General features: G+C 30.8%; 2 protein-coding genes across 2 annotated transcripts; one reads left to right on the top strand and one right to left on the bottom strand.

The window, feature by feature from the left end:
• Positions 1 to 397: 397 nt before the first annotated feature.
• LOC134714854 (uncharacterized) lies at positions 398 to 14,936 on the top strand. The gene is made up of 10 exons (XM_063576491.1): positions 398 to 575; positions 2,757 to 2,808; positions 3,932 to 3,990; positions 4,716 to 4,795; positions 5,458 to 5,531; positions 7,223 to 7,293; positions 8,994 to 9,100; positions 10,311 to 10,375; positions 13,687 to 13,781; positions 14,295 to 14,936. Exons 1-10 carry the CDS (start codon positions 485 to 487, stop codon positions 14,453 to 14,455), a joined length of 855 nt encoding a protein of 284 aa, XP_063432561.1. The 5' UTR covers positions 398 to 484; the 3' UTR covers positions 14,456 to 14,936.
• Positions 14,937 to 16,686: 1,750 nt separating this feature from the next.
• On the bottom strand, positions 16,687 to 18,948 carry LOC134714855 (uncharacterized protein RT0683-like). The gene is made up of 2 exons (XM_063576492.1): positions 18,818 to 18,948; positions 16,687 to 17,602 (listed from the first exon to the last, which is right to left on the bottom strand). Exon 2 carries the CDS (start codon positions 17,566 to 17,568, stop codon positions 16,789 to 16,791), a length of 780 nt encoding a protein of 259 aa, XP_063432562.1. The 5' UTR covers positions 17,569 to 17,602; positions 18,818 to 18,948; the 3' UTR covers positions 16,687 to 16,788.
• Positions 18,949 to 20,800: the final 1,852 nt, after the last annotated feature.

The following is a 20,800-nucleotide window of genomic DNA, read 5'->3' on the forward strand; positions in this document are numbered from 1 at the left end:
GATAGAGTTTATGAATTAAAAGGTCTTCATTCATATGGGAGCCAAGTAGAGCAAGCCAAAATACTATGCATTTAGAAGATGCTACAGATGATTATTTGCTAACTAATGTTGATATCTTTGTTAATAAGCAATGATTTATTTTTGCGTTATAAGAGTTAGTTCTACATTGTACTCAAATATTAAAGTCTTGCAGTACACATGCTTGTATATATGGTGTATATTATAGTTAAGCAAGCAGATATTAACGTTCTAAATAGTTATGCATTAACATCACACGAAAGTATTTTAACTGCAACTATTTTACTATTTGTGATATATATATCAGATATAGACACATGGTGGTATATATTGTCAATAGTGTCTTTATGGGGAGCTGTAACCGGTATTGTTTCAAGTTTTAGACAACCAGGAAGTAAATTTTCAAGAGTTCAAAAACAGAAACGTTGGCCCTGGAAAAGACTCAAACAATAACAGCTATTGGAGAATGACAGATATACTAGAAAAAAGATTCCCAGCAGCTGACACAGTAGTTCTTTCAAAGGGAGACAGATGCAAGCTAGTAGTGCATTTGTTTGGTAACTGAAATCTACGTGTCCATCTTTTATTTTGATTTTATATCGGATTCTCTAACACATCCAGTACACTATTCTTTTGTTAAGTTTTGAATATCTAAAAATATACGTATCATACATTTTTGTTTTTAAGACCTATAGATAAAAAACATAAAAAATGTCATGGAGTAAAAATAGATTCAGCCATAGGTGCTTGAGGACAGGATCCCCCATAGTTCCTCCCCCTTATTTTCATAAATCAAGGTTGGGCAGTAAACAATGGTAAATACCACCCCCAGTATTTACCGCCCAGGACAATACTCTACAATTGGTCAATACTGGCATATACTGGCATGTTTCCCCTTATAAAATTAATGAATTTGATATGTTTTATTCATTCATAACACTTATTCTTACCAGAGACATATAATACAATATGTATTATATGTCTCTGTTCTTACTGATTTAAAATTTAGTTATTATGAATTATGATATTGAATACTTATTAAGATATATATACAAATTTACATTTCATTTCAACATTACAACAGACCTTCATACTAAACAAACAGGCAAACCTCAATTTCTTTCTCCTAATAGTTGCCATCCTAAACACTTCTCCAGAGGTATCCCATTCAGCCAGGCATTGTGAATCAAAAGAATTTGCCAGACTGAAAATATGCAAAATGCTAGACTTTGACAACTACGTAAACATCTAGTTGTTCAAGGACACAATAACAACATCATTAATACAGCTTTCAATAGAGCCAACAGAACTAGGCGCCAAAAACTTCTAGAGTACTAAGATTGAAGAATAAAGCATTTATCAGAACACTTCTTGTACTCATTTACCATCCTGATTAAAAAAAAAAATGTGTTATCCATCATTGTCCATTGTTCAGAAGCATTGGAAAATTATAGAAAATGACTCAAATCTTAAGAAAGTATTTTCCTCACCACCAGACTGTCATGACCTTATCAGAAGACATAAAAACATCCGAGACAAATTAGTGACATCTGTATTAGTGAAGCAGCCTAATCCTTGTCCTGGTAGCTACAAACATTGTGGTCAAAGGAATTGCTTGTGTTGCAAAGCTGCCAATACAAGCAGTTCTTTCATCAGCTCCGTTACTTAACAAAATTATACTAACTACCTGGTACTCAAATTCTAACTGTAAAAAACAGAGAACTCAATTTATATATTAACATGTGACATCTGTGGCATTTAGTACATGTACAATGTATGTGGGAGAAACAATGGTTAAATTTAACATTTGGCTCAATAACCATGGTTCATGGTACAAAACTAACAAAAACTGTCCTCTGATCACAAGACATCTTCGTTCAAAGAAACATTCTTTTACAGTGACTTGACTGTTAGTGTTGCTCTCCCCCAATTGCAACTCATTCAAAATTTTGACCAAATTGCAATTTGTTTTATTAAACCAAATTTTCAACTGGTCAGAAATTTGAACCAACTGCTGTAGAAAAGCACAGCCAAGTCATGAAAGTGCAAGGAGATAAAATAAAACATACTTACAAACCTATAAGACTTTAACTCCACTTTAACAATGGTCATGATGGTAAAAATAAGTGACATATATTAATAAATCAGAGATTTATGATAATAAAGGGGAGGGACTATGGGGGCTCATAACACTGTAAACAGGATTCTGTCCTCAATCACCTTGGATAAAACAAGGCAAATATCTGTAAGTTACCATACATTATCAAATTTTAAATACCAAGTAGTGATCTTCTGGTTGTCTGGCATTGTCTAGGGAATGGTGGGGATTCATTATTATTGATCCTGACTTACAACAGGTGCACAAAAATGTAGCCAACCTTCACTCTTATCTATAAAACAATAGTGTAACATGATACTTTATCACAACATAGAAAGACATACTATAAAATATCAATTTAAATGGCTTAACTCAATCAAGACAAAAGACATATTAACTTACAAAATCAATAAAATAAGGGGTTAGTGGCAAACAATTTTAGAAAAACAACAATTATCTTGATTAAAATGCTGCCAGATTGAATAATGTACAAAGGTAAATGAAAATAATTTTGTTATAAGGTATGCATCTTATAAACAATGATAAATAGAGTACAGAAATATTTTTTTCAAAATGTTCATACATGTAGTAGGAGAACAGAAATGAAAATTTAAAGCAAATGTGTTTTCTTTCTTTATAGGTGCAACAGTTTTATCCTGGGAAAACCGTGGTAAAGAAATATTGTTTCTAAGGTAAAAATTTCCCTTGTAACGTCTTATATATGTCATGCTGACCAATACATAAATTAACATTTGATTCTTTTTTTAGCTTGAATATAAAAATGTTTCATGAATATATGTGTCATATCAAATTACGAAATAGTAAATATTTTATGTTCATAATTTTACAACTGCACAATATTCTATACAACCACAAATTTTATTTTGTTTGGGAAATCATATTGAAGAATCTGTCAGCCAAGGTCAAAGTGGATATTGACTTTTTTCAAAATGCTCATACAGTTGCTGCTTGGATTGAATTCTTATAGAATGAAAATTCACCACCAAAATGATTTATTTATACCATTCTGATGTATGCTTGTAATATGAATAAAAAGAAATCATTGTCAGTGAGACAGTAACTTACAGCTCAAGCAAACTGTCAAGAAAGCCAACACATTTTTGTCTTTATTGACTTACAAAAATGATACCAGGTTGAAAAAGAGATTGATGATTTGAAAAATATACTTGTTTCTCTAATTCTTAAAAAAAATATCATTTTTTCTGGCCTGTTGATTATTTTTATAAGATCAACATGTTGTTCATTTGATCTCAGTTATTCATTGGTCAAAATGTGATTGTGACGTAAAGTTTTCTTGCTTTCCTTTTAAATTCCCATTGTGAGGTCATGAAAAAGGTCACCATGCCTGATGAAGTCACATAGAAATAACATCTTTTTGCAGATCATTCTTTAAGAGAAGGATTAAATTTGTCTGCATATGGTTTAAAAATCATTAGAGAAACCAATTCCACCACCAAATCTTGTGCAATATGATATTTATACTCTCTTCTAAACAGTTTAATTTTGAAAATTTAACTGTCTTGAGTGGATAACTTGTACCACACTTGATCAGCTGTTGATGCAGTGGTAGAATCTATATATCAAACTCCAAATCATTGTTCTGTATTATAGTTACAGAACAAAATAAAGAAGTAAGGAAAATAGCTGTTTAACTGTCTAATTCTTCGTATCAGAAATGACGATATGAGATACAACTATATACTTTGTTTTAGAAGGATTGCTATACTTCATGTATGATACTTACATGTATCATTTGCCTATGATGAAAACATATTAGTATGTTTTGATTTTCAGTGAAAATGCAGTTTTCAACAACAAAAAAGCAATAAGAGGTGGAATTCCAATTGTCTTTCGTAAGTTTATCTATATTTTCATGTTTTTTTTAATCTTCAAGACTTAGTACTGCACATTTTTGTATTTTGATAATTATGTACATGTATCTCACACTTTTATTTAAGGATGTACTTAGGTGAGCTAAGGTAAATTCTAAGAAATTGAGAAATTAAAATTGATACTTTTAGCTGGTAGAGCATCAATTAAGGATAAAGATAAGCTAAAAATATTGATAGGTCATGGACCTCCTTTTTGAGATATTTGAGATTTAAAAAATGGTGGGAAAAGGCTTACTCAGACTTTTACCTTATATTTGCATTGGTATTAATTGGGTCTCAAAACAAAAGAAAGAAAATCAAGAATCTTCTAAAATTTTGGTAAATGACCTTTCATGAGCTATAAAAGTCTTATATAAAAAAATAAATGGGTGTTATGGGGCAAAATATTTTACATTGTATTGTATGAAAAAACACCAAGGAGTCCGATCATTTTATACAAATTCCAAAACCTCACCTAAGTACATCCTTAAGGGCAATTATGCAACAAAAAATATTCTTGTTTCCTGTCTACTGGCTGAACAATATAGGCTAGATAGTTAGGTAGGTTTGTTTTACACATTTTGTAACTGCTAATCAGGACACTGTTTAGTATTGAAATCTTGCACTTTCAAATGATATATGATAAACAAAATAAAATATGCAGATATTAAATAAGTTCTTAACTAGTAATATTTTCCTTCTTTCAGCTTGCTTTGGCCCATGGGATAAAGGACCACAGCATGGCTTTGCTAGAATTAAAAGATGGCAAGTAGAGAGCCCTCCAAAGGTATGAAAGTCAATAGTAAAGAGAACAGTATACATATTAAAAACACACTGGATTTATATCTCTTTATGGCTTATTTAATAATAGTAAGTAAGTAAGTAAGCAGATTATTTATTATAGTGACTTTTGAAATTACAGAAGTGTGTCAATTAACATAGTTCAACATAATACAATGTATATACATATACACCCGACCCAATGGGTATAAGTCATCTAAATATTAAAGTTCATATCTGATTTGTGTCATGGATAATAAGTCTCAATAATCAATTTATCTAACCAGAAAACAATTACAATATGATATATTTATAGTAAATTATAAATATATATTTAAAATGATAACCAGAAGTGATATGATTAGAATCTGAATTATGGTTTATATTGATAGAAATAGAATAAGAATGTGTCAAGCACATTGAGGTTTTCTATAAGGGGAGACAATTCAAATGTCTTTATTATGACATACACTCATATATACAAAGGGAGATGTAGTGTGATCTGCCAATGAGACAACCATCCACCAACCATCCACCAGGATGAGGATGTAAACAACTATAGGCCACAAAATTGAAAAAAAAAAATCCAAAATAAATTGTTGGATTGCTGTCTCCATATTCGTTTCTGAGTTAATGTAAATTATTTAGTGAATTTCATTCTGTTTGTAGGAAGAGGATGGCAATATTGTTTGTTGTTTATCTTTAAGTGATGATGAAGAAACCAGACAAATGTGGGATTATCAGTGAGTAATTGTGCTTTTATCAGCCCCTTACATGTATTATCAGATTATTACATGGCATTTTTCATATCGCATGTATTATCAGCCCTAGGTTCATTCAATATCAGCTTATGAGCCGCATGGCTCAAGGGCTGATATTGACCGAGGGCTAACAACACATGCGATATGAAAAAATGACATGTTATGATCTTTTTATCATATGCTTCAACAATGGAAAAATAACAGATTTGTATATTGATCCTTTTACATGGTTCCCAAATAGAAGTCTAAAGAGTGATAACTTGATGGATGATATACCCCAAATTTAGTACATTTGATATGAAATCTTTCCATCATATGCCTCAACAGAGACATATGATGGAATTGACAAAACTATGCATAATGAACACTGTTTGGAAAAGTCAACTTTTTGAAAGTTTTAAAAATGGATTTATTTAATAATTTGTTTGTTAGTTTTTTTTGTTTTTTGTTTATTATTTAAGAAATAATTCATGGGGGCTTGAATATATTGTGATTTTACCACGGGTTGGCCCTTTATGACAAATATTTTACCCTGAGCGATAGCGAGGGGTAAAATATCGGCATAAAGGGACAACCCGTGGTAAAATCTAGATATATTCAAGCCCCCATGAATTATTTCGATTCTAATAGGTCAAATACGGCAATTCTTTTGGATCGAAGCGCTCTAGGTGGAGGCAAATATTTTCCATTCCCATAAATAAACGCACTATTAAATTGGCGTAAAAGAACAGAGCAAACTGAATTAGTGACATGCTTAAACTATTTAAAATAACGTATATAGAAAGTTTTTAATTAATTTAAATGATAATTTACTTATATGTCTTAAATGTTTCAACAAATGTGGCTTATAACACATTTTAGCACCGTTTGTATACATTTCCTTGTTGTGATGATTTTCGGATTTAAAAAAGTGTATTTTTCCTGTAAAATGCTCATATTCTAACGTCATCGTTTTATGACGTCGCGAAACTCATTCATAAAAAAAGCATATAACATAGGAGTACGATCGGAACAGTCCATGCAATATATTCAAATTTTACCACGGGTGTGTACTCAAAGCGTTTGAAGGACGTCATGTTAGAATTTACAATATATACTGTCCAGTATCCAAAGAATTGTTTTGTACACAATTTTGTAATGTTTTTCATAGAAAACAAAGCATTGAATGTTAATTTTCTGGAATTTGCCGAGTATCACCGGAATGCCATGCGATAATGTTACGGAAAGGCATGTGATAAACTTTTCATATCAGCCCGCTAAGCACCAAATCGAAAAAAATATGGAATTTACGTTAATTTAATAATATTTAACATACAGTAAAAAGCATATGTTATTTAGTTTAAGTATATGATAAATAAGAATATTAGACAAATGGGGAAATAGAGTCTTTGTACTGTACTGCTAATGTGAAAATTAAGAGTGATTCATTGTACATACTTCTATTGGCCCAGTTATTCTGAAAACCATCATAAAAGTGCTGCACCCATGTTACATCATTGTCTATTCTAACCTGTAAGTATTCAAACTGGAGGAAAGCTCTTAATCTTGGAATTCTTGGACATGTTGTAAATATGTTCAGCAAAGAGGGTCATACATATAAAAAAAAATATATATAGGGGGACTAGAACTAATTTCAATTCCCTTTTAATTTATTTTATTTTGTTTGTTTTTAGATTTAAACTTTTGTATACAATACAGTTAGGAGTATCATCACTGACATTAAAACTTACAATACAAAATACAGGTAGGTCAGTTTATTATGGTACACATTGTTATATTCCTAAATTTATAGTTTTAGTCTGAATTCAATACTCATTCAGCTTATGTTAAAGAAACACTATCTATTTAATGTTGTAAAATGGAATATAAAAGGATAGTAATCATAAATAGATATAGGAAGATGTGGTGTGAGTGCCAATGAGACAACTCTGAATCCAAATAACAATTTAAAAAAAAGTAAATCATTATAGATCGATGTACATCCTTCAAAACTGAGCCTTGGCTTACACCAAACAACAAGCTATAAAGGGCTAAAAAATTACTAGTGTAAAACCATTCAAACAGGAAAACCACATATTTTGCAAAATGTATGTAATAACTATAAATTGTAAAATTAACAAGCTATCTATAAATGTGAATTCACTGAATAAATTCACTGGTTATCAAGTGACTAATTCACAGGGATACTCATCCAACTGCTGTAGGTCGAGTAATTTGTCATAAGCAAAGGAAAGTGCAATAAATAGAGAATAATACATGGCAAAATCCGTATCATATGTCGTATCATTCCGAGACATCAATATCAGCCCAAGGGCCTTTAGGCCCGAGGGATGATATTGGTCGAGGGTGATACGGCATGTGATACGGATTTTGCAATGTATTATACGCTTTATCATATGTTTCAACAGAAGAGTATTATATGAACTGTTTTCTGATCCATAGCACTGGGTAATACCTTCAGTTCTACTTTTGTCTTGTTTCAAAGGCCTTAAAAGAACTGCTCATTTACTAATCCGAAGCACCTTGGTTACCTTACAATTTGCGTGCTGTTGTTTTAAAAATATTTTGTTTATTTTTGTTAGTTTTTTAAAGTTGCATTTAGTGTGCCAAAAACTATGAAAACTTGACGTTCGTGACGTCACATACCAAACTATGATGTCATTAAATAAAATTTTGAGGAAAATTTTTCTTGAGCTAAAAAAAATTAAAACGGACTTTATGTTAAAAAAAAAAAAAAAAAAAAAGTAGGGGTGTGATAAAGGGTAGGGGTGCGATAAAGGGTAGGGGTGTGATAAAGGGTATGCGATAAAGGGTGCGCATCAAAGTTGCGCGATATGGATTAAACAGCAGCCTATTTATCACATATGCAAAACTACTGTATTTACTACTAAACATATGATAAAGATATTTATTTAAAAAAAGTAAAATAATAATAGGATAGTGGTATGTCATATTCATGACAATTACAAAGACAAAAATCATTACTTAGGAATTTGATAAAATGATATGCTTATATATCTGACCAGATATAATTTTGATATACCTCACATATATATCTCTTCAGAACTTTACACTTTGCATTTTCCATTAAATCATTGGAGAAACTGAATCTACTATTTTCTTAAATAAGGGAAAAGGTTAGTAGCTTCAAAAAATGACAAATTGTTTGATTATACTAATGTGGATGTATCAGGGGTTCTATTTCAGTAGTTAAGCAGGTAGAGGTCAACATCATGGACCTCTCCTAAATAAGCTTCATCACTTATGTAGTTTTTGAAGGACTACTTGTGTTTACTAGATATTGGTATATCAATACACAGTGAAATTAATTGTCTCATTATAGAAAAGACTCACTCAAAATGCCATAAAGCTGTTGTAGCATATGTACATATGGTATGTGATTTTGGTTAACATGAATATTTAATTGATGATTTTTTCTTTCAGGAAATAAAGAATTTGATTTTACTACATTAATGCATACATACTTTAGGACAGGTGATATTTCACATGCATCTATTTCTGGTTTAGAACAACTTACATATATAGACAAGGTATGTACTCAACTTTAGAAAAAAATTGCATTCAATTATACTAAGTAAAGTGTATATTAATAAAGTTAGTTTTATTGATAAACTATCAAAATATTTCTGTGTTGAATCTAAATGTACCTGTTGTATAACATGTTTCAATGATAGCACTTGTTTCAAACTTTTCTCAAAATTGTAACTAATGTTGTTTATGGTATAGATTGAGGCAAATAAAAAAAAATTATGATGACAAAATGAAGACCTACTGTACATTAAAAAAATAAACAATTTATTGTTCATAGACTGAACATAAAATTACATACTCTTATTTCTCTGCAGTATAAGTTCACATACATAAAAGGATGTAACATCATTAATAAAAGTTACCAATTCCTTTATAAATCAAGGAGTGATTGGTCCCTAAAGTCATTGAGAATGTGGGAAAACTCAACAGAGCGGGTACATTAAACAATTTATATGCTTTTAAGGAGGAGCGAGGGTACACAAAATTCAGCCAAAATATAAACATTTTTTTCTTCATGACCAATATTATTTATTACACTATTAGTTATTACTTTATGATATGGTACAAAAATCAACCAAAAATCAATTTGTTTTGGCCCTAGATAACTTTAAAAATGTTTATATCATTGGAAAAACTCCAAATTATTTCCCTTTAGTGAAAAAAATGACATTTTTTGCATTACAATTGAATATCTTTTTTTAACTCATGTGTGACATATATCTTTTATTATTTTTTCAAAGAAGCTGTTAGCTTAAATGAACAGTGACCCCATATTTTTATTTTATTTTTCTATTAAGTATAGGATAAACTTTATTTACAGAAAAAAATAGCCAAATCCTAGTATATTTAAAAAAAAAAGATTAATACCTGCGATCCGCCTTAAAATTGCTGTATTGTTTTATGTTTTTTTCTTTTGACATACCATAACATTTTGGAGTGTTTTTTAACAGAAAATAAATACTGGTATTTCTAGTATTTGCATGGATACTATGATACCTAAATGAAATTCAAAGTAAACTCCTATTACTTATCTGCATATTTATGAGTTAAATAGAAGTCCATGCAATATGTCATGCTCCATGGTTTAAAATCTAAACAAGTTTTAAATAAATAAAACAAAAAGTATCAAAAAATGTGGCATACAAATAACATAAAACAACCACTAACCATATTCTTGACATGTTTATTTTTTATGATTCATTAATACAGGTAGCTGATGGAAAAGAAGAGGTTGAAAAAAGAGAATTTGTTGATATCCCAGAGAATTATGATAGGTAAGTACATTAGGAGATCTTAAGGTGGTACCTAACACTACAGGGAGATAACTCTGTAAAATCAGCAAAACGTTTTAATTACGTTGTGTTGTAAAGGGAATATGAAGCTTCCCAATGATCAAAATAAGTGTTTGTCAAACTGCTATATAACCAGTGTATTTTTTCTTATTAAATGGCTGATTCAAATTTTTTGAAATTTTAATATTTTTGTCAAAATGTAACAGTGAATACTTTGTCAAAAATTAATCGATCCAAATTAATTTTAGTACAGGTCTTGGGTACTAGTATTTTACATACTACCTATCTTTTATAGGGTATCTATAATGTAAAAGAAAAGATAAGGTGTATAAATAAATGCATGAAACTTACAGTTGAAATAATAAAGCATGCAAACCAAGAGTTCAAATGCCTTGCTTGCAACATTTGTTTGGTTGGTTGCTCAAGCATTCTTATTAAATTTGGCACCTAAATTCAATGGAGAGGCAGAGAAACAGTTTGTTTACCATATAAAATAGAGACAATGAATATTATATTGAAATCAATTTTGATATTCATTGACCAATCAAACCTTTGTATATAGTGATCAGACTGTTATACTCCACCTACCTATTGAATTTAGGTGTCAATCTTAATTAAAATTTCTAACCAAAAAAAGTTGGCAAGCAAGTCATTTAAACTCTTGGTTTGCATGCTTTATATTATTTTAATTGTAATCTATAAATTCACTTGGAAGGAACAAAAGCAAAGGAACACAGCTTTCTTGTAAATTTGGTAGTTTTTACCACCTTCAATTCAATTTGACAAGGAAAGCTTGGAGCCAGTATGAATTTTTTAAACTGATTTCAATATAATTTATGAGGTACAAATTTTCCTTGATTTTGATGGTAATATAATATGGAAACAAAAGAAATACAAGTTTTCCACAATCCAGTGATATACCCACAAAAATAAAGAAGTCCAAAGTATATTATTCATATATTTAAACTGAAATCTTTCTGGTATGGCCTATTCAACAATGTCTTATTGAAATTTTACATTGACTGTTTGTTAGGAGTTATTTCCCTTTAAATTTATAACTTCGACCTGTAGTTGCATGTATTCAGATAGAAGATGACACAAATGATCCTTGAAGTGTTTAAAACTTCAGTTTGTGAATAATATTCCAAACTGTTTTTATACGACCGCAAATTTTGAAAAAATTTTCGTCGTATATTGCTATCACGTTGGCGTCGTCGTCGTCGTCGTCGTCCGAATACTTTTAGTTTTCGCACTCTAACTTTAGTAAAAGTGAATAGAAATGTATGAAATTTTTACACAAGGTTTATGACCATAAAAGGAAGGCTGGTATTGATTTTGGGAGTTTTGGTCCCAACATTTTAGGAATTAGGGGCCGAAAAGGGCCCAAATAAGCATTTTCTTGGTTTTCGCACTATAACTTTAGTTTAAGTAAATAGAAATCTATGAAATTTTGACACAAGGTTTATGACCACAAAAGAAAGGTTGGGATTGATTTTGGGAGTTTTGGTTTCAACAGTTTAGGAATTAGGGCCCAAAAAAGGGCCCAAATAAGCATTATTCTTGATTTTCGCACAATAACTTTAGTTAAAGTAAATAGAAATCAATGAAATTTGAACACAATGTTTATGACCACAAAAGGAAGGTTGGTATTGATTTTGGGAGTTTTGGTCCCAACAGTTTAGGAATTAGGGGCCAAAAAGGGACCCAAATAAGCATTTTTCTTGGTTTTCGCACCATAGCGTTAGTATAAGTAAATAGAAATCTATGAAATTTAAACACAAGGGTTATGACTATTAAAGGAAGGTTGGTATTGATTTTGGGAGTTTTGGTCCCAACAGTTAAGGAAAAAGGGGCCCAAAGGGTCCAAAATTAAATTTTGTTTGATTTCATCAAAATTAAATAATTGGGGTTCTTTAATATGCCGAATCTAACTGTGTATGTAGATTCTTAATTTTTAGTCCCGTTTTCAAATTGGTCTACATTAAGGTCCAAAGGGTCCAAAATTAAACTTAGTTTGATTTTAACAAAAATTGAAACCTTTGGGTTCTTTAATATGCTGAATCTAAAAATGTACTTAGATTTTTTATTATTGGCCCAGTTTTCAAGTTGGCCCAAATCGAGGTCCAAAATTAAACATTGTTTGATTTCATCAAAAATTGAATAATTGGGGTTCTTTGATATGCCAAATCTAACTGTGTATGTAGATTCTTAATTTTTGGTCCAGTTTTAAAATTGGTCTAAATTAAAGTGCAAAGGGTCCAAAATTAAACTAAGTTTGATTTTAATAAAAATTAAATTCTTGGGCCTCTTTGATATGCTGAATCAAAACATGTACTTAGATTTTTGATTATGGGCCCAGTTTTCAAGTTGGTCCAAATCAGGATCTAAAATTATTATATTAAGTATTGTGCAATAGCAAGTCTTTTCAATTGCACAGTATTGTGCAATGGCAAGAAATATCTAATTTCACAATATTGTGAAATAGCAATTTTTTTTTTAATTAAGAGTTATCTTTCTTTGTCCAGTATAGTAAGCAAGAAATATCTGCAAGAATTTTTTTTAATTGGAGTTATCTTTCTTTGTCCAGAATCAACTTAAATCTTTGTTATATACAATATACAATGTATATTCACTTTTTACTACCAACTGATAAATTTAAATAATCTTTACCATTCAGTGATAACAAGCAGTTTTTTTACATCTTAATATTTTATGATGTATTTAAATGAGTAGTAATTGTTGCAAACTCCATTAGAATATTTTAATTGAAATTAGTTTTGGAATAAGGGAAAGGGGGATGTGATTAAAAATTTGGGTTCAATTTTTCTCGTTTGAAATTTCATAAATAAAAAGAAAATTTCTTCAAACATTTTTTTGAGAGGATTAATATTCAACAGCATAGTGAATTGCTCTAAGAGAAAACAAAAATTTTAAGTTCATTTGAATACATTCATTCTGTGTCAGAAACCTATGCTGTGTCAACTATTTAATCACAATCCAAATTTAGAGCGGAATCCAGCTTGAATGTTGTGTCCATACTTGCCCCAACCGTTCAGGGTTCAACCTCTGCGGTCATATAAAGCTACGCCCTGCGGAGCATCTGGTTATTTTATAGAAGGGAGATAATTCAAAACATGAAGAATGAGTCATTTCTCTAACAAAGTGGAGATCCAAATGAAAGACCTATGGTTGATCTAGATAGAGAGTTCATGAATAGCCTCATGTGCTAACATAACATATAATTGCTACCAATCTATCAATTTATCAATATATGTTCTGTATTTCTATTGTAGAGTTTACAAAAATTGTCCAAGTGAAATAATAGTAAAAGGAGTAACAGTAAAATCTGGGGATGTTTTAATCAAAACTCAAAATTTTCCAGACATAGGTATGTATTTTAGACATCATGTTACTTTTTTCAGATTTTTTTGGTGAACTGAGGGAGTTACCTTACAAACAAAATTTGCCAAACTTATCCCTATTTTTTGAAAGAGTATAAAGGAACAGAAAATGATAACACGACAAGAAAGTAACCAACAAATACAGGTTTACCATATGCCTTTAATTTTCTGTGCAGATATTAAGGGTAACTGTAACTATGAATAATTTATTGATTATAAACAAAACATTCCATGTATAATTTCACCTAAAGGATGAATCTAGTCTATTACATTTACAATCAAGCAAAGAAAGACAACTCAATTCAAAATAGCCTCTAGTTTGGTTCAAAACCTTAATACTATTCAGGATTTAACCATGAAAAATGAAAACAATTGTCACTCGTTAGTGCTCATAAGGCTTTGATTTAATGATGGTTTTGTAAGAACCAATAACTATCTAATACTAAATTATTAATATATTTCATAAATATTATAAAAAATGTAATATTTCTTATTTGTAGTGGTATGGAATCCTTGGGCAGATAAAGCTAAGGCAATGGCTGATTTTGGAGATGATGAATACAAGACTATGTTATGTGTGGAGGCTGGCTATGTTAGTAAACCTGTTACAATAGGTCCTGGATCAGATCTACACTTTAGTCAAACACTGTCAATGCTATAATATGTATTTTGTCAACGATTAAATCAAATTACAAACTGATCAGGGTCACATAGAATGAATTATTATATCTTTATCCTCTCCAATGTTTTGAGGTCTTTTTCAGTTACACATTCTCAAATACTTTTCTTAAGTCCATATCAATTTTGGTTAAATATAGGATTTTTTTTAATTATTCTATTGTGGAAGATATAATAAACAAAATCATTTTATTTGGCTTGAATATTATTTTTACTTGGCATTTTGTTTTATACTTTATATATGCATGTTGCAACTTATTTTTGTATGTTTTTTTAATGGTTATTTGATGCATTTATAAACATTTGTATATTTATATACATATACTAATGATCTACAAATGTCTGTAGTATTTATGAACTTATATTAACTTAATTGTGGTTGCTATTTATATTATATACATGTATCATGTGAATTGACAACATTTTTTCTTAGGGTAGCAATAATAAACATGACAAAAATAGAATTGTAAAGTATTTTTATTACAGTGAATCTTGTACCCATCATGTAGACTCTTTCTTTCATAGTCAATTTGCTATTTTTTTTAAAATTTTGATGGATATCCCTAGGGTTAATCATAAACAAGTTAACACACTAGTCATGCTAGTGTGAAGTAGAAATATTCTTTTCATTTCATGAAATGCAAAGTATAAATTAGTATGGAGTTCATTATCACTGAACTAGTATATATTTGTTATGGGGCCAGCTGAAGGACGCTTCCGGTGTGGGAATTTCTCGCTACATTGAAGACCTGTTGGTGACCTTCTGCTGTTGTTTTTTCTATCATGTCTATGGTCGGGTTGTTGTCTCTTTGACACATTCCCCATTTCCATTCTCAATTTTAAATTCTACATCCTAGAATGATAGTATAAATGAATGTTCACATTTACATACATATCATGTTGTTTATGCTGTAGTTATATCCACCATAATATAATTTAAATGTGGGGTCATGAAGTTGATTTTGCACTGATAGTGTATCAGGTCACGTTTGAAAAAGAGTGATTTGATTGTGGTCCACAAATGTTTGTTCTGAGGTAGGTTTATAAATCAGTGCTTTGTGATCGTAGCTGCTGTACATCTTTTTCCTGCATTTTTCAGGGGTGCAATAATGAACTAAAGATAGAAAATAGTCTTGTATGTACATCATACATGTATAATCAACTTGTCTAATGAATTACATGAATTAGGGAAGACATCTTCTTTTTATTGCCATCCCAAGTACAACTGCATTTTACATGGGATGCGTATATACATAACCACACAATTTTTACTAAATGCCTGCCCCTAACCATACAAAAGTATTTCAAGTGCCTTTCAATTTTGAGACGTTAAGAGTTACACATCAATAGGACAGCAACCCAAAGACACCTTACAATATACATTTGGAAATTAACAAAGTCTTCATAAATAGACAGCTGTGAAATGAATGCATTGTTGAAGGCCAAACGGTGACCTATAGTTGTTAATGTCTGTGTCATTTTAGTCTTTTGTGGATAGTTGTCTCATTGGCAATCATAACGCATCTTTTTATTGTCAAATCTATTTCTTTGATATTGACAGGTTATGTACAATGTAATCAATTTAGGTAACTAACAACATATAAACTCCTCATAGATACCAGGATTGAAATTTTGCGTTAATACTATAGGTAAAATGTAGAACTTATGTCAGTCCAAAAGAGATATCCCATAAACATACATATCACATGATGAGATCCTAAAGGCGATTTTCATAAGGGGGAGGACAGGAGGGGCTTACAGTAAAGGGAAGCTAGCTTGGTTTAATGATTCCCTTAGATTTGCCCTGATTTTATCAAAGTTGGACTAGCTATTTTTTTAACATTGCTGTGTGCTCTGACAGACTGAATTGTTAAAACAGTTATCCTTTGAGGTGTTAGATATATATATTTGCATGAATTGAACACGCGTATGTACATAATATATAAAATTGAGAATGGAAATGGGGTATGTGTCAAAAGGACAACAACCTGACAAAAAAGCAGAAAACAGCAGAAGGCCACCAATGGGTATTTAACACATAAAATCCTGCACCCAAAAAAAGTAAAATCACAAAAATACTGAACTCAGAGGAAGATCAATTTGGAAAGTCCATAATCACATGGCAAAATCAAAACGCATCAAAAACGAATGGACAAGAACTGTCATATTCCTGACTTGGTACAGGCATTTTCAAATGTAGAAAAGCGGTCTTCAGTTTGTCCCTTTATAAAAATGTGTTCTTGTTCAGTAAAAATGGAGATCAAACAAAATGTCATACATATGTATAAAAGCTTTTATTAATACATTATTCAATCCTTAACAGTTTGATCCAAATTTATAATATTGAGACAAATGTTTACATGGTATGACCTGTCGTTGTTGTCTGATTGGCTGGTTACTTTTATGATTGAATTTTCCAGTAACACAAATGTTTGGATCATAATTGGTTGTCACAATTGTTTCTGTGTTAATTGGAACATTTAGTAGTAAATTTTCAAAATTGCACTTTTTCAATGGAAAAACATCAGACTTTTTGTAAACAAATAAATCTTTGTATTGTTCTAACGAATCCCATATATGTGTTTCATTTTCTTTAAATAATAGTATATCAATGTATGGCCATTGATAAGATTCATCTTTTATGTCTGTACCATGTATAGAAAACATTTTCCACTGAGAATTTGGTTGATGATGCAGTTTATATTCCTTTATTTTATGGAATTCCTGTTTAAACTGTTCTGATTGAGAGCTATTAATCCAGACATCAATATCATCATCCCAGGGTATAATTCCTGCATGCCTATAGGCACCCAACAAACTCCCTCCATATAACAGGTATGTTAGATTCAAAGAATCCATAAATATAGCAAATGTAGATATAATGTCTATCAATTTTTTCTTTTCTGTTAAGTTCATTTTAACATTGAAAACAGACAAGTTTGACGGAAGTTTGGAGTTTTTAGCAACTAAACTAAATTCAATTTCTTTTTTGTCAAAAACTTTGTCTTGATCTTTATTCATTACACTGTTTAAGTAGAGAATGAGAAGTATCAACACAGCAGCTAGCAGGAGTAGGTAAGTAGATCTGGATTTCATTTCCACAATTCATTGTTCATTTGTTGTTGCAAATCTGAAAAAAAACAATCATTTCAATAAAATGTACATAGACAAATGATAGACGAGATAAAATAACAAAAAATAATGTGTATTTTCACGACAACCATAATTAGGCCTTCTGAAATACTGCTGTTCCTATACCAACCCATATTTTAGAACATTCCAAAAAGATTGTTTTTGTTGTTTTTGAATAAGCACTATTCAACATATTAAATTCAGGCGTGTTATTCCCATGTTGATCCATACCACTTCAAAAGTATTAGAAAAAACAATTATTTGGCTCAACTTACTGACCCTATTTTCATGATTTTCTTCAGCATAATATTCAGTTCAAAACAGATGTATTGTTATCATGTTAAATGTTTTGTAAGAGAGGCCCTCACTTGTCTTTAAACAAAATTTTGAATGATTTTACAGTGTAGTCATAGACGGATCCAAGGCGCCCCCTCCCACCCCCCCCCCCCCCTTCGTGGGAAAAATTTGGTTGATTCAGAGACATATATACACATATAGAGACATATATACACATATAGAGACATATATACACATATATGTGTATATATGTCTCTGATGTTGGCTATTAATTTATATCATGTATATAGATCTAGAGATAATTATTACTACCAGCGGCAGATCCAGAACCTTTCCTTAAGGGGGGCCCTCTCCAGTCATGCTTCAGTGATTCCCTATATAATCAACCCATTTGTATAGATGGCTTGAGGTTAATTGTGTTGTTTGGTTGCTTTATCACTGAATTTCACCAACGTTTATTTTTGTTTATATTAAATAATAACACAGTGAGATTTTGATTATTCTTAATAAATGATTTTAAAAATGTATAATTAATTAATTTTATAAAAGGCATGTATTGATACTATGCAGTGGTGGATCAAGAGGGGGGTCAGGGGGTTGGAACCTCCTATTTTTTGTATGATCAATGCATTTTAATCAGGTTAATGGGGACATGTAGTTGGAACTACCCCCTTTTTAAAATGGCTGGGTCCGCCCCTGCTATGATAATTGATTACTTTTAAAAGACATTTGCTTTATTGATCAATGACATATTTTTTTTATATGGTACAAAATTGTAAATTATCAGATTGATAAAAAAAAAATAGTTTATAATTCATAACATTAAAGTCACTGTCATATTAATAATTTACAATGTGGCTACAAAATATTCAATGTCATTTGTAGTCATTTTAACTGATAACTTTGTCATCTATACCTTCAACAACGTCATCAAACTGTTATTTACTCCAGCAATTTATTTTGATTCACAATAATTTCTGGTACCTCATACAAATTATTCACTATCGTTCTTGCACTCGAACAGCGAATCATTCTAATAAAATACAATCTCCCATACAGACAGAGTTATCGTCCTTTCCTCCTCAATCAGATTGAGGAGGAAAGGACGATAACTCTGTCTGTATGGGAGATTGTCTGTAGCGGAAGAAGGGATCCCGTAGACCGCCCTACGTCACGATTCATGAATTATGCATATTTTATTTATAGGCTATTTATAAACGATTCTGAAAATACTTATTCTAAAAATAGAATATTCTCAACATGTACAATTATTAAAAAAACCGACTCAAAATCATTAACTTTCATGTAACACGGTGAATTTGCTTTATTTATTTTTTATCACATGAAAAAAAAGGAAAATGTACCGCATTACAGTAGCATATATCATTGTGAAAATATATATATACAGATTCCTTTTTAAAATACATATGATACATTTGATATAGATATGATAAACAGTAGTACTTTAAAAGTGCCCTAATTATGTTGTAAAGACCTGCAAATGCCACATGCACGTGGTACCATGGGCCCTGGTCTGCGTTTAAAGAAACGAATTTGTAATCTGACCCCCTGTTGTCTGACCATTCTACTATAGCGGGACGTTCTATAGGAACCATTGTTACTTGTTTACAATAAAGCTATGTGAGGGCGTTCTACATGATCCCCTGTTGTATGAACCCTGTATATTTACTACAGAACGTTCTATAGGATTCCTTATATTGTTTGTTTATCATGTATACACTAAAGGACGTTCTACAGGATCCCCTGGGCAGTCTACAGGATCCATTGTTGTCTGAATATTATATACATATATATATCTAGTATAGTATAGAACGTTCTATAGGAACAAGTTTCTGGTCAGGATTCTTCTTAAAAAGCTCATACCAAATTTATGAAATACATTCTTGGTGTAAACAGAAAGTCAAGTAATATAGCTGTAATGTCAGAGATTGGTAGATTTCCTTTGTATTTTACTATAATTTTATCAATGTAAAAATATTGTCATATATAAAATAAAATAAAGAAGATGTGGTATGATTGCCAATGAGACAACTATCCACAGAGACCAAAATGAAACAAATATTAACAACTATAGGTCACCATACGGCCTTCAACAACGAGCAAAGCCCATACCGCATAGTCAGCTATAAAGGGGCCCGATAAGACAATGTCTTTGTTCTAATTGCTCACTCAGTAAAGGTGAAGATGAGCTTAATTTTTTATTAGAATGCCCTCTTTATGATATTCAAAAGGACGATTTTTCCAAGACATTTCTAACAATTGTTATAATTTTATAAATTTAAAATATTCTAAATTTTTATGGCTCTTGACCCAAAAACATGTTACTCTTATGGAAAAACTGGGCTGTTCTATTGGTGACTGTTTTGAATTAAGGAGATCAAGTATGAACTCTGACACTAAGTCAAGTAAACAATTTGAGAATAAATACATATATAATGTAATTTTATTAGTTTTTGGCTTGATTCTGACCAATGCTCATTTTCCAAATATATATGTGTACGCCTCTATTATTGTTGTTGTTACCAATTATGTAAATCAATTGTATCTGATTTTATGCCCTTTATGGGCACTGTAATTTTGGAGAAAAAATATATATAGGATCTCATATTGTTTGTTTATCATGTATTATACTAAAGGGCGTGTTCTCCAGATCCCCTCTTGTCTGAATATTATATATTAACTAAATAACGTTCTATAGGATACCCTATTGTTTGTTTTTGATGTATCTACTAGGCTAAGAGAACGTTCTAAAGAATCCCCTGTTGTTTGTTTATTATGTTTATACTAGAGGACTCTCTACAGGATCCCTTGGTCGGTCTTTGGGATCCCCTGTTTTCTCAACATTATATATAAACTATAGAACGTTCTATAGGACACC

The sequence above is a fragment of the Mytilus trossulus genome, chromosome 4, assembly GCF_036588685.1.
Source record: "Mytilus trossulus isolate FHL-02 chromosome 4, PNRI_Mtr1.1.1.hap1, whole genome shotgun sequence".
NCBI lineage: Eukaryota > Metazoa > Mollusca > Bivalvia > Mytilida > Mytilidae > Mytilus > Mytilus trossulus.

Bases quoted from the DNA above. Each gene is read 5' to 3' on its own strand.
- LOC134714854 (XM_063576491.1), top strand. From the start codon at position 485: ATGACAGATATACTAGAAAAAAGATTCCCAGCAGCTGACACAGTAGTT. The intron at 576-2,756 runs GTAACTGAAATC...CTTTCTTTATAG, and splicing joins GCTAGTAGTGCATTTGTTTG to GTGCAACAGTTTTATCCTGG. The intron at 7,294-8,993 runs GTAGGTCAGTTT...TTTTTCTTTCAG, and splicing joins ACTTACAATACAAAATACAG to GAAATAAAGAATTTGATTTT.
- LOC134714855 (XM_063576492.1), bottom strand. From the start codon at position 17,568: ATGAAATCCAGATCTACTTACCTACTCCTGCTAGCTGCTGTGTTGATA.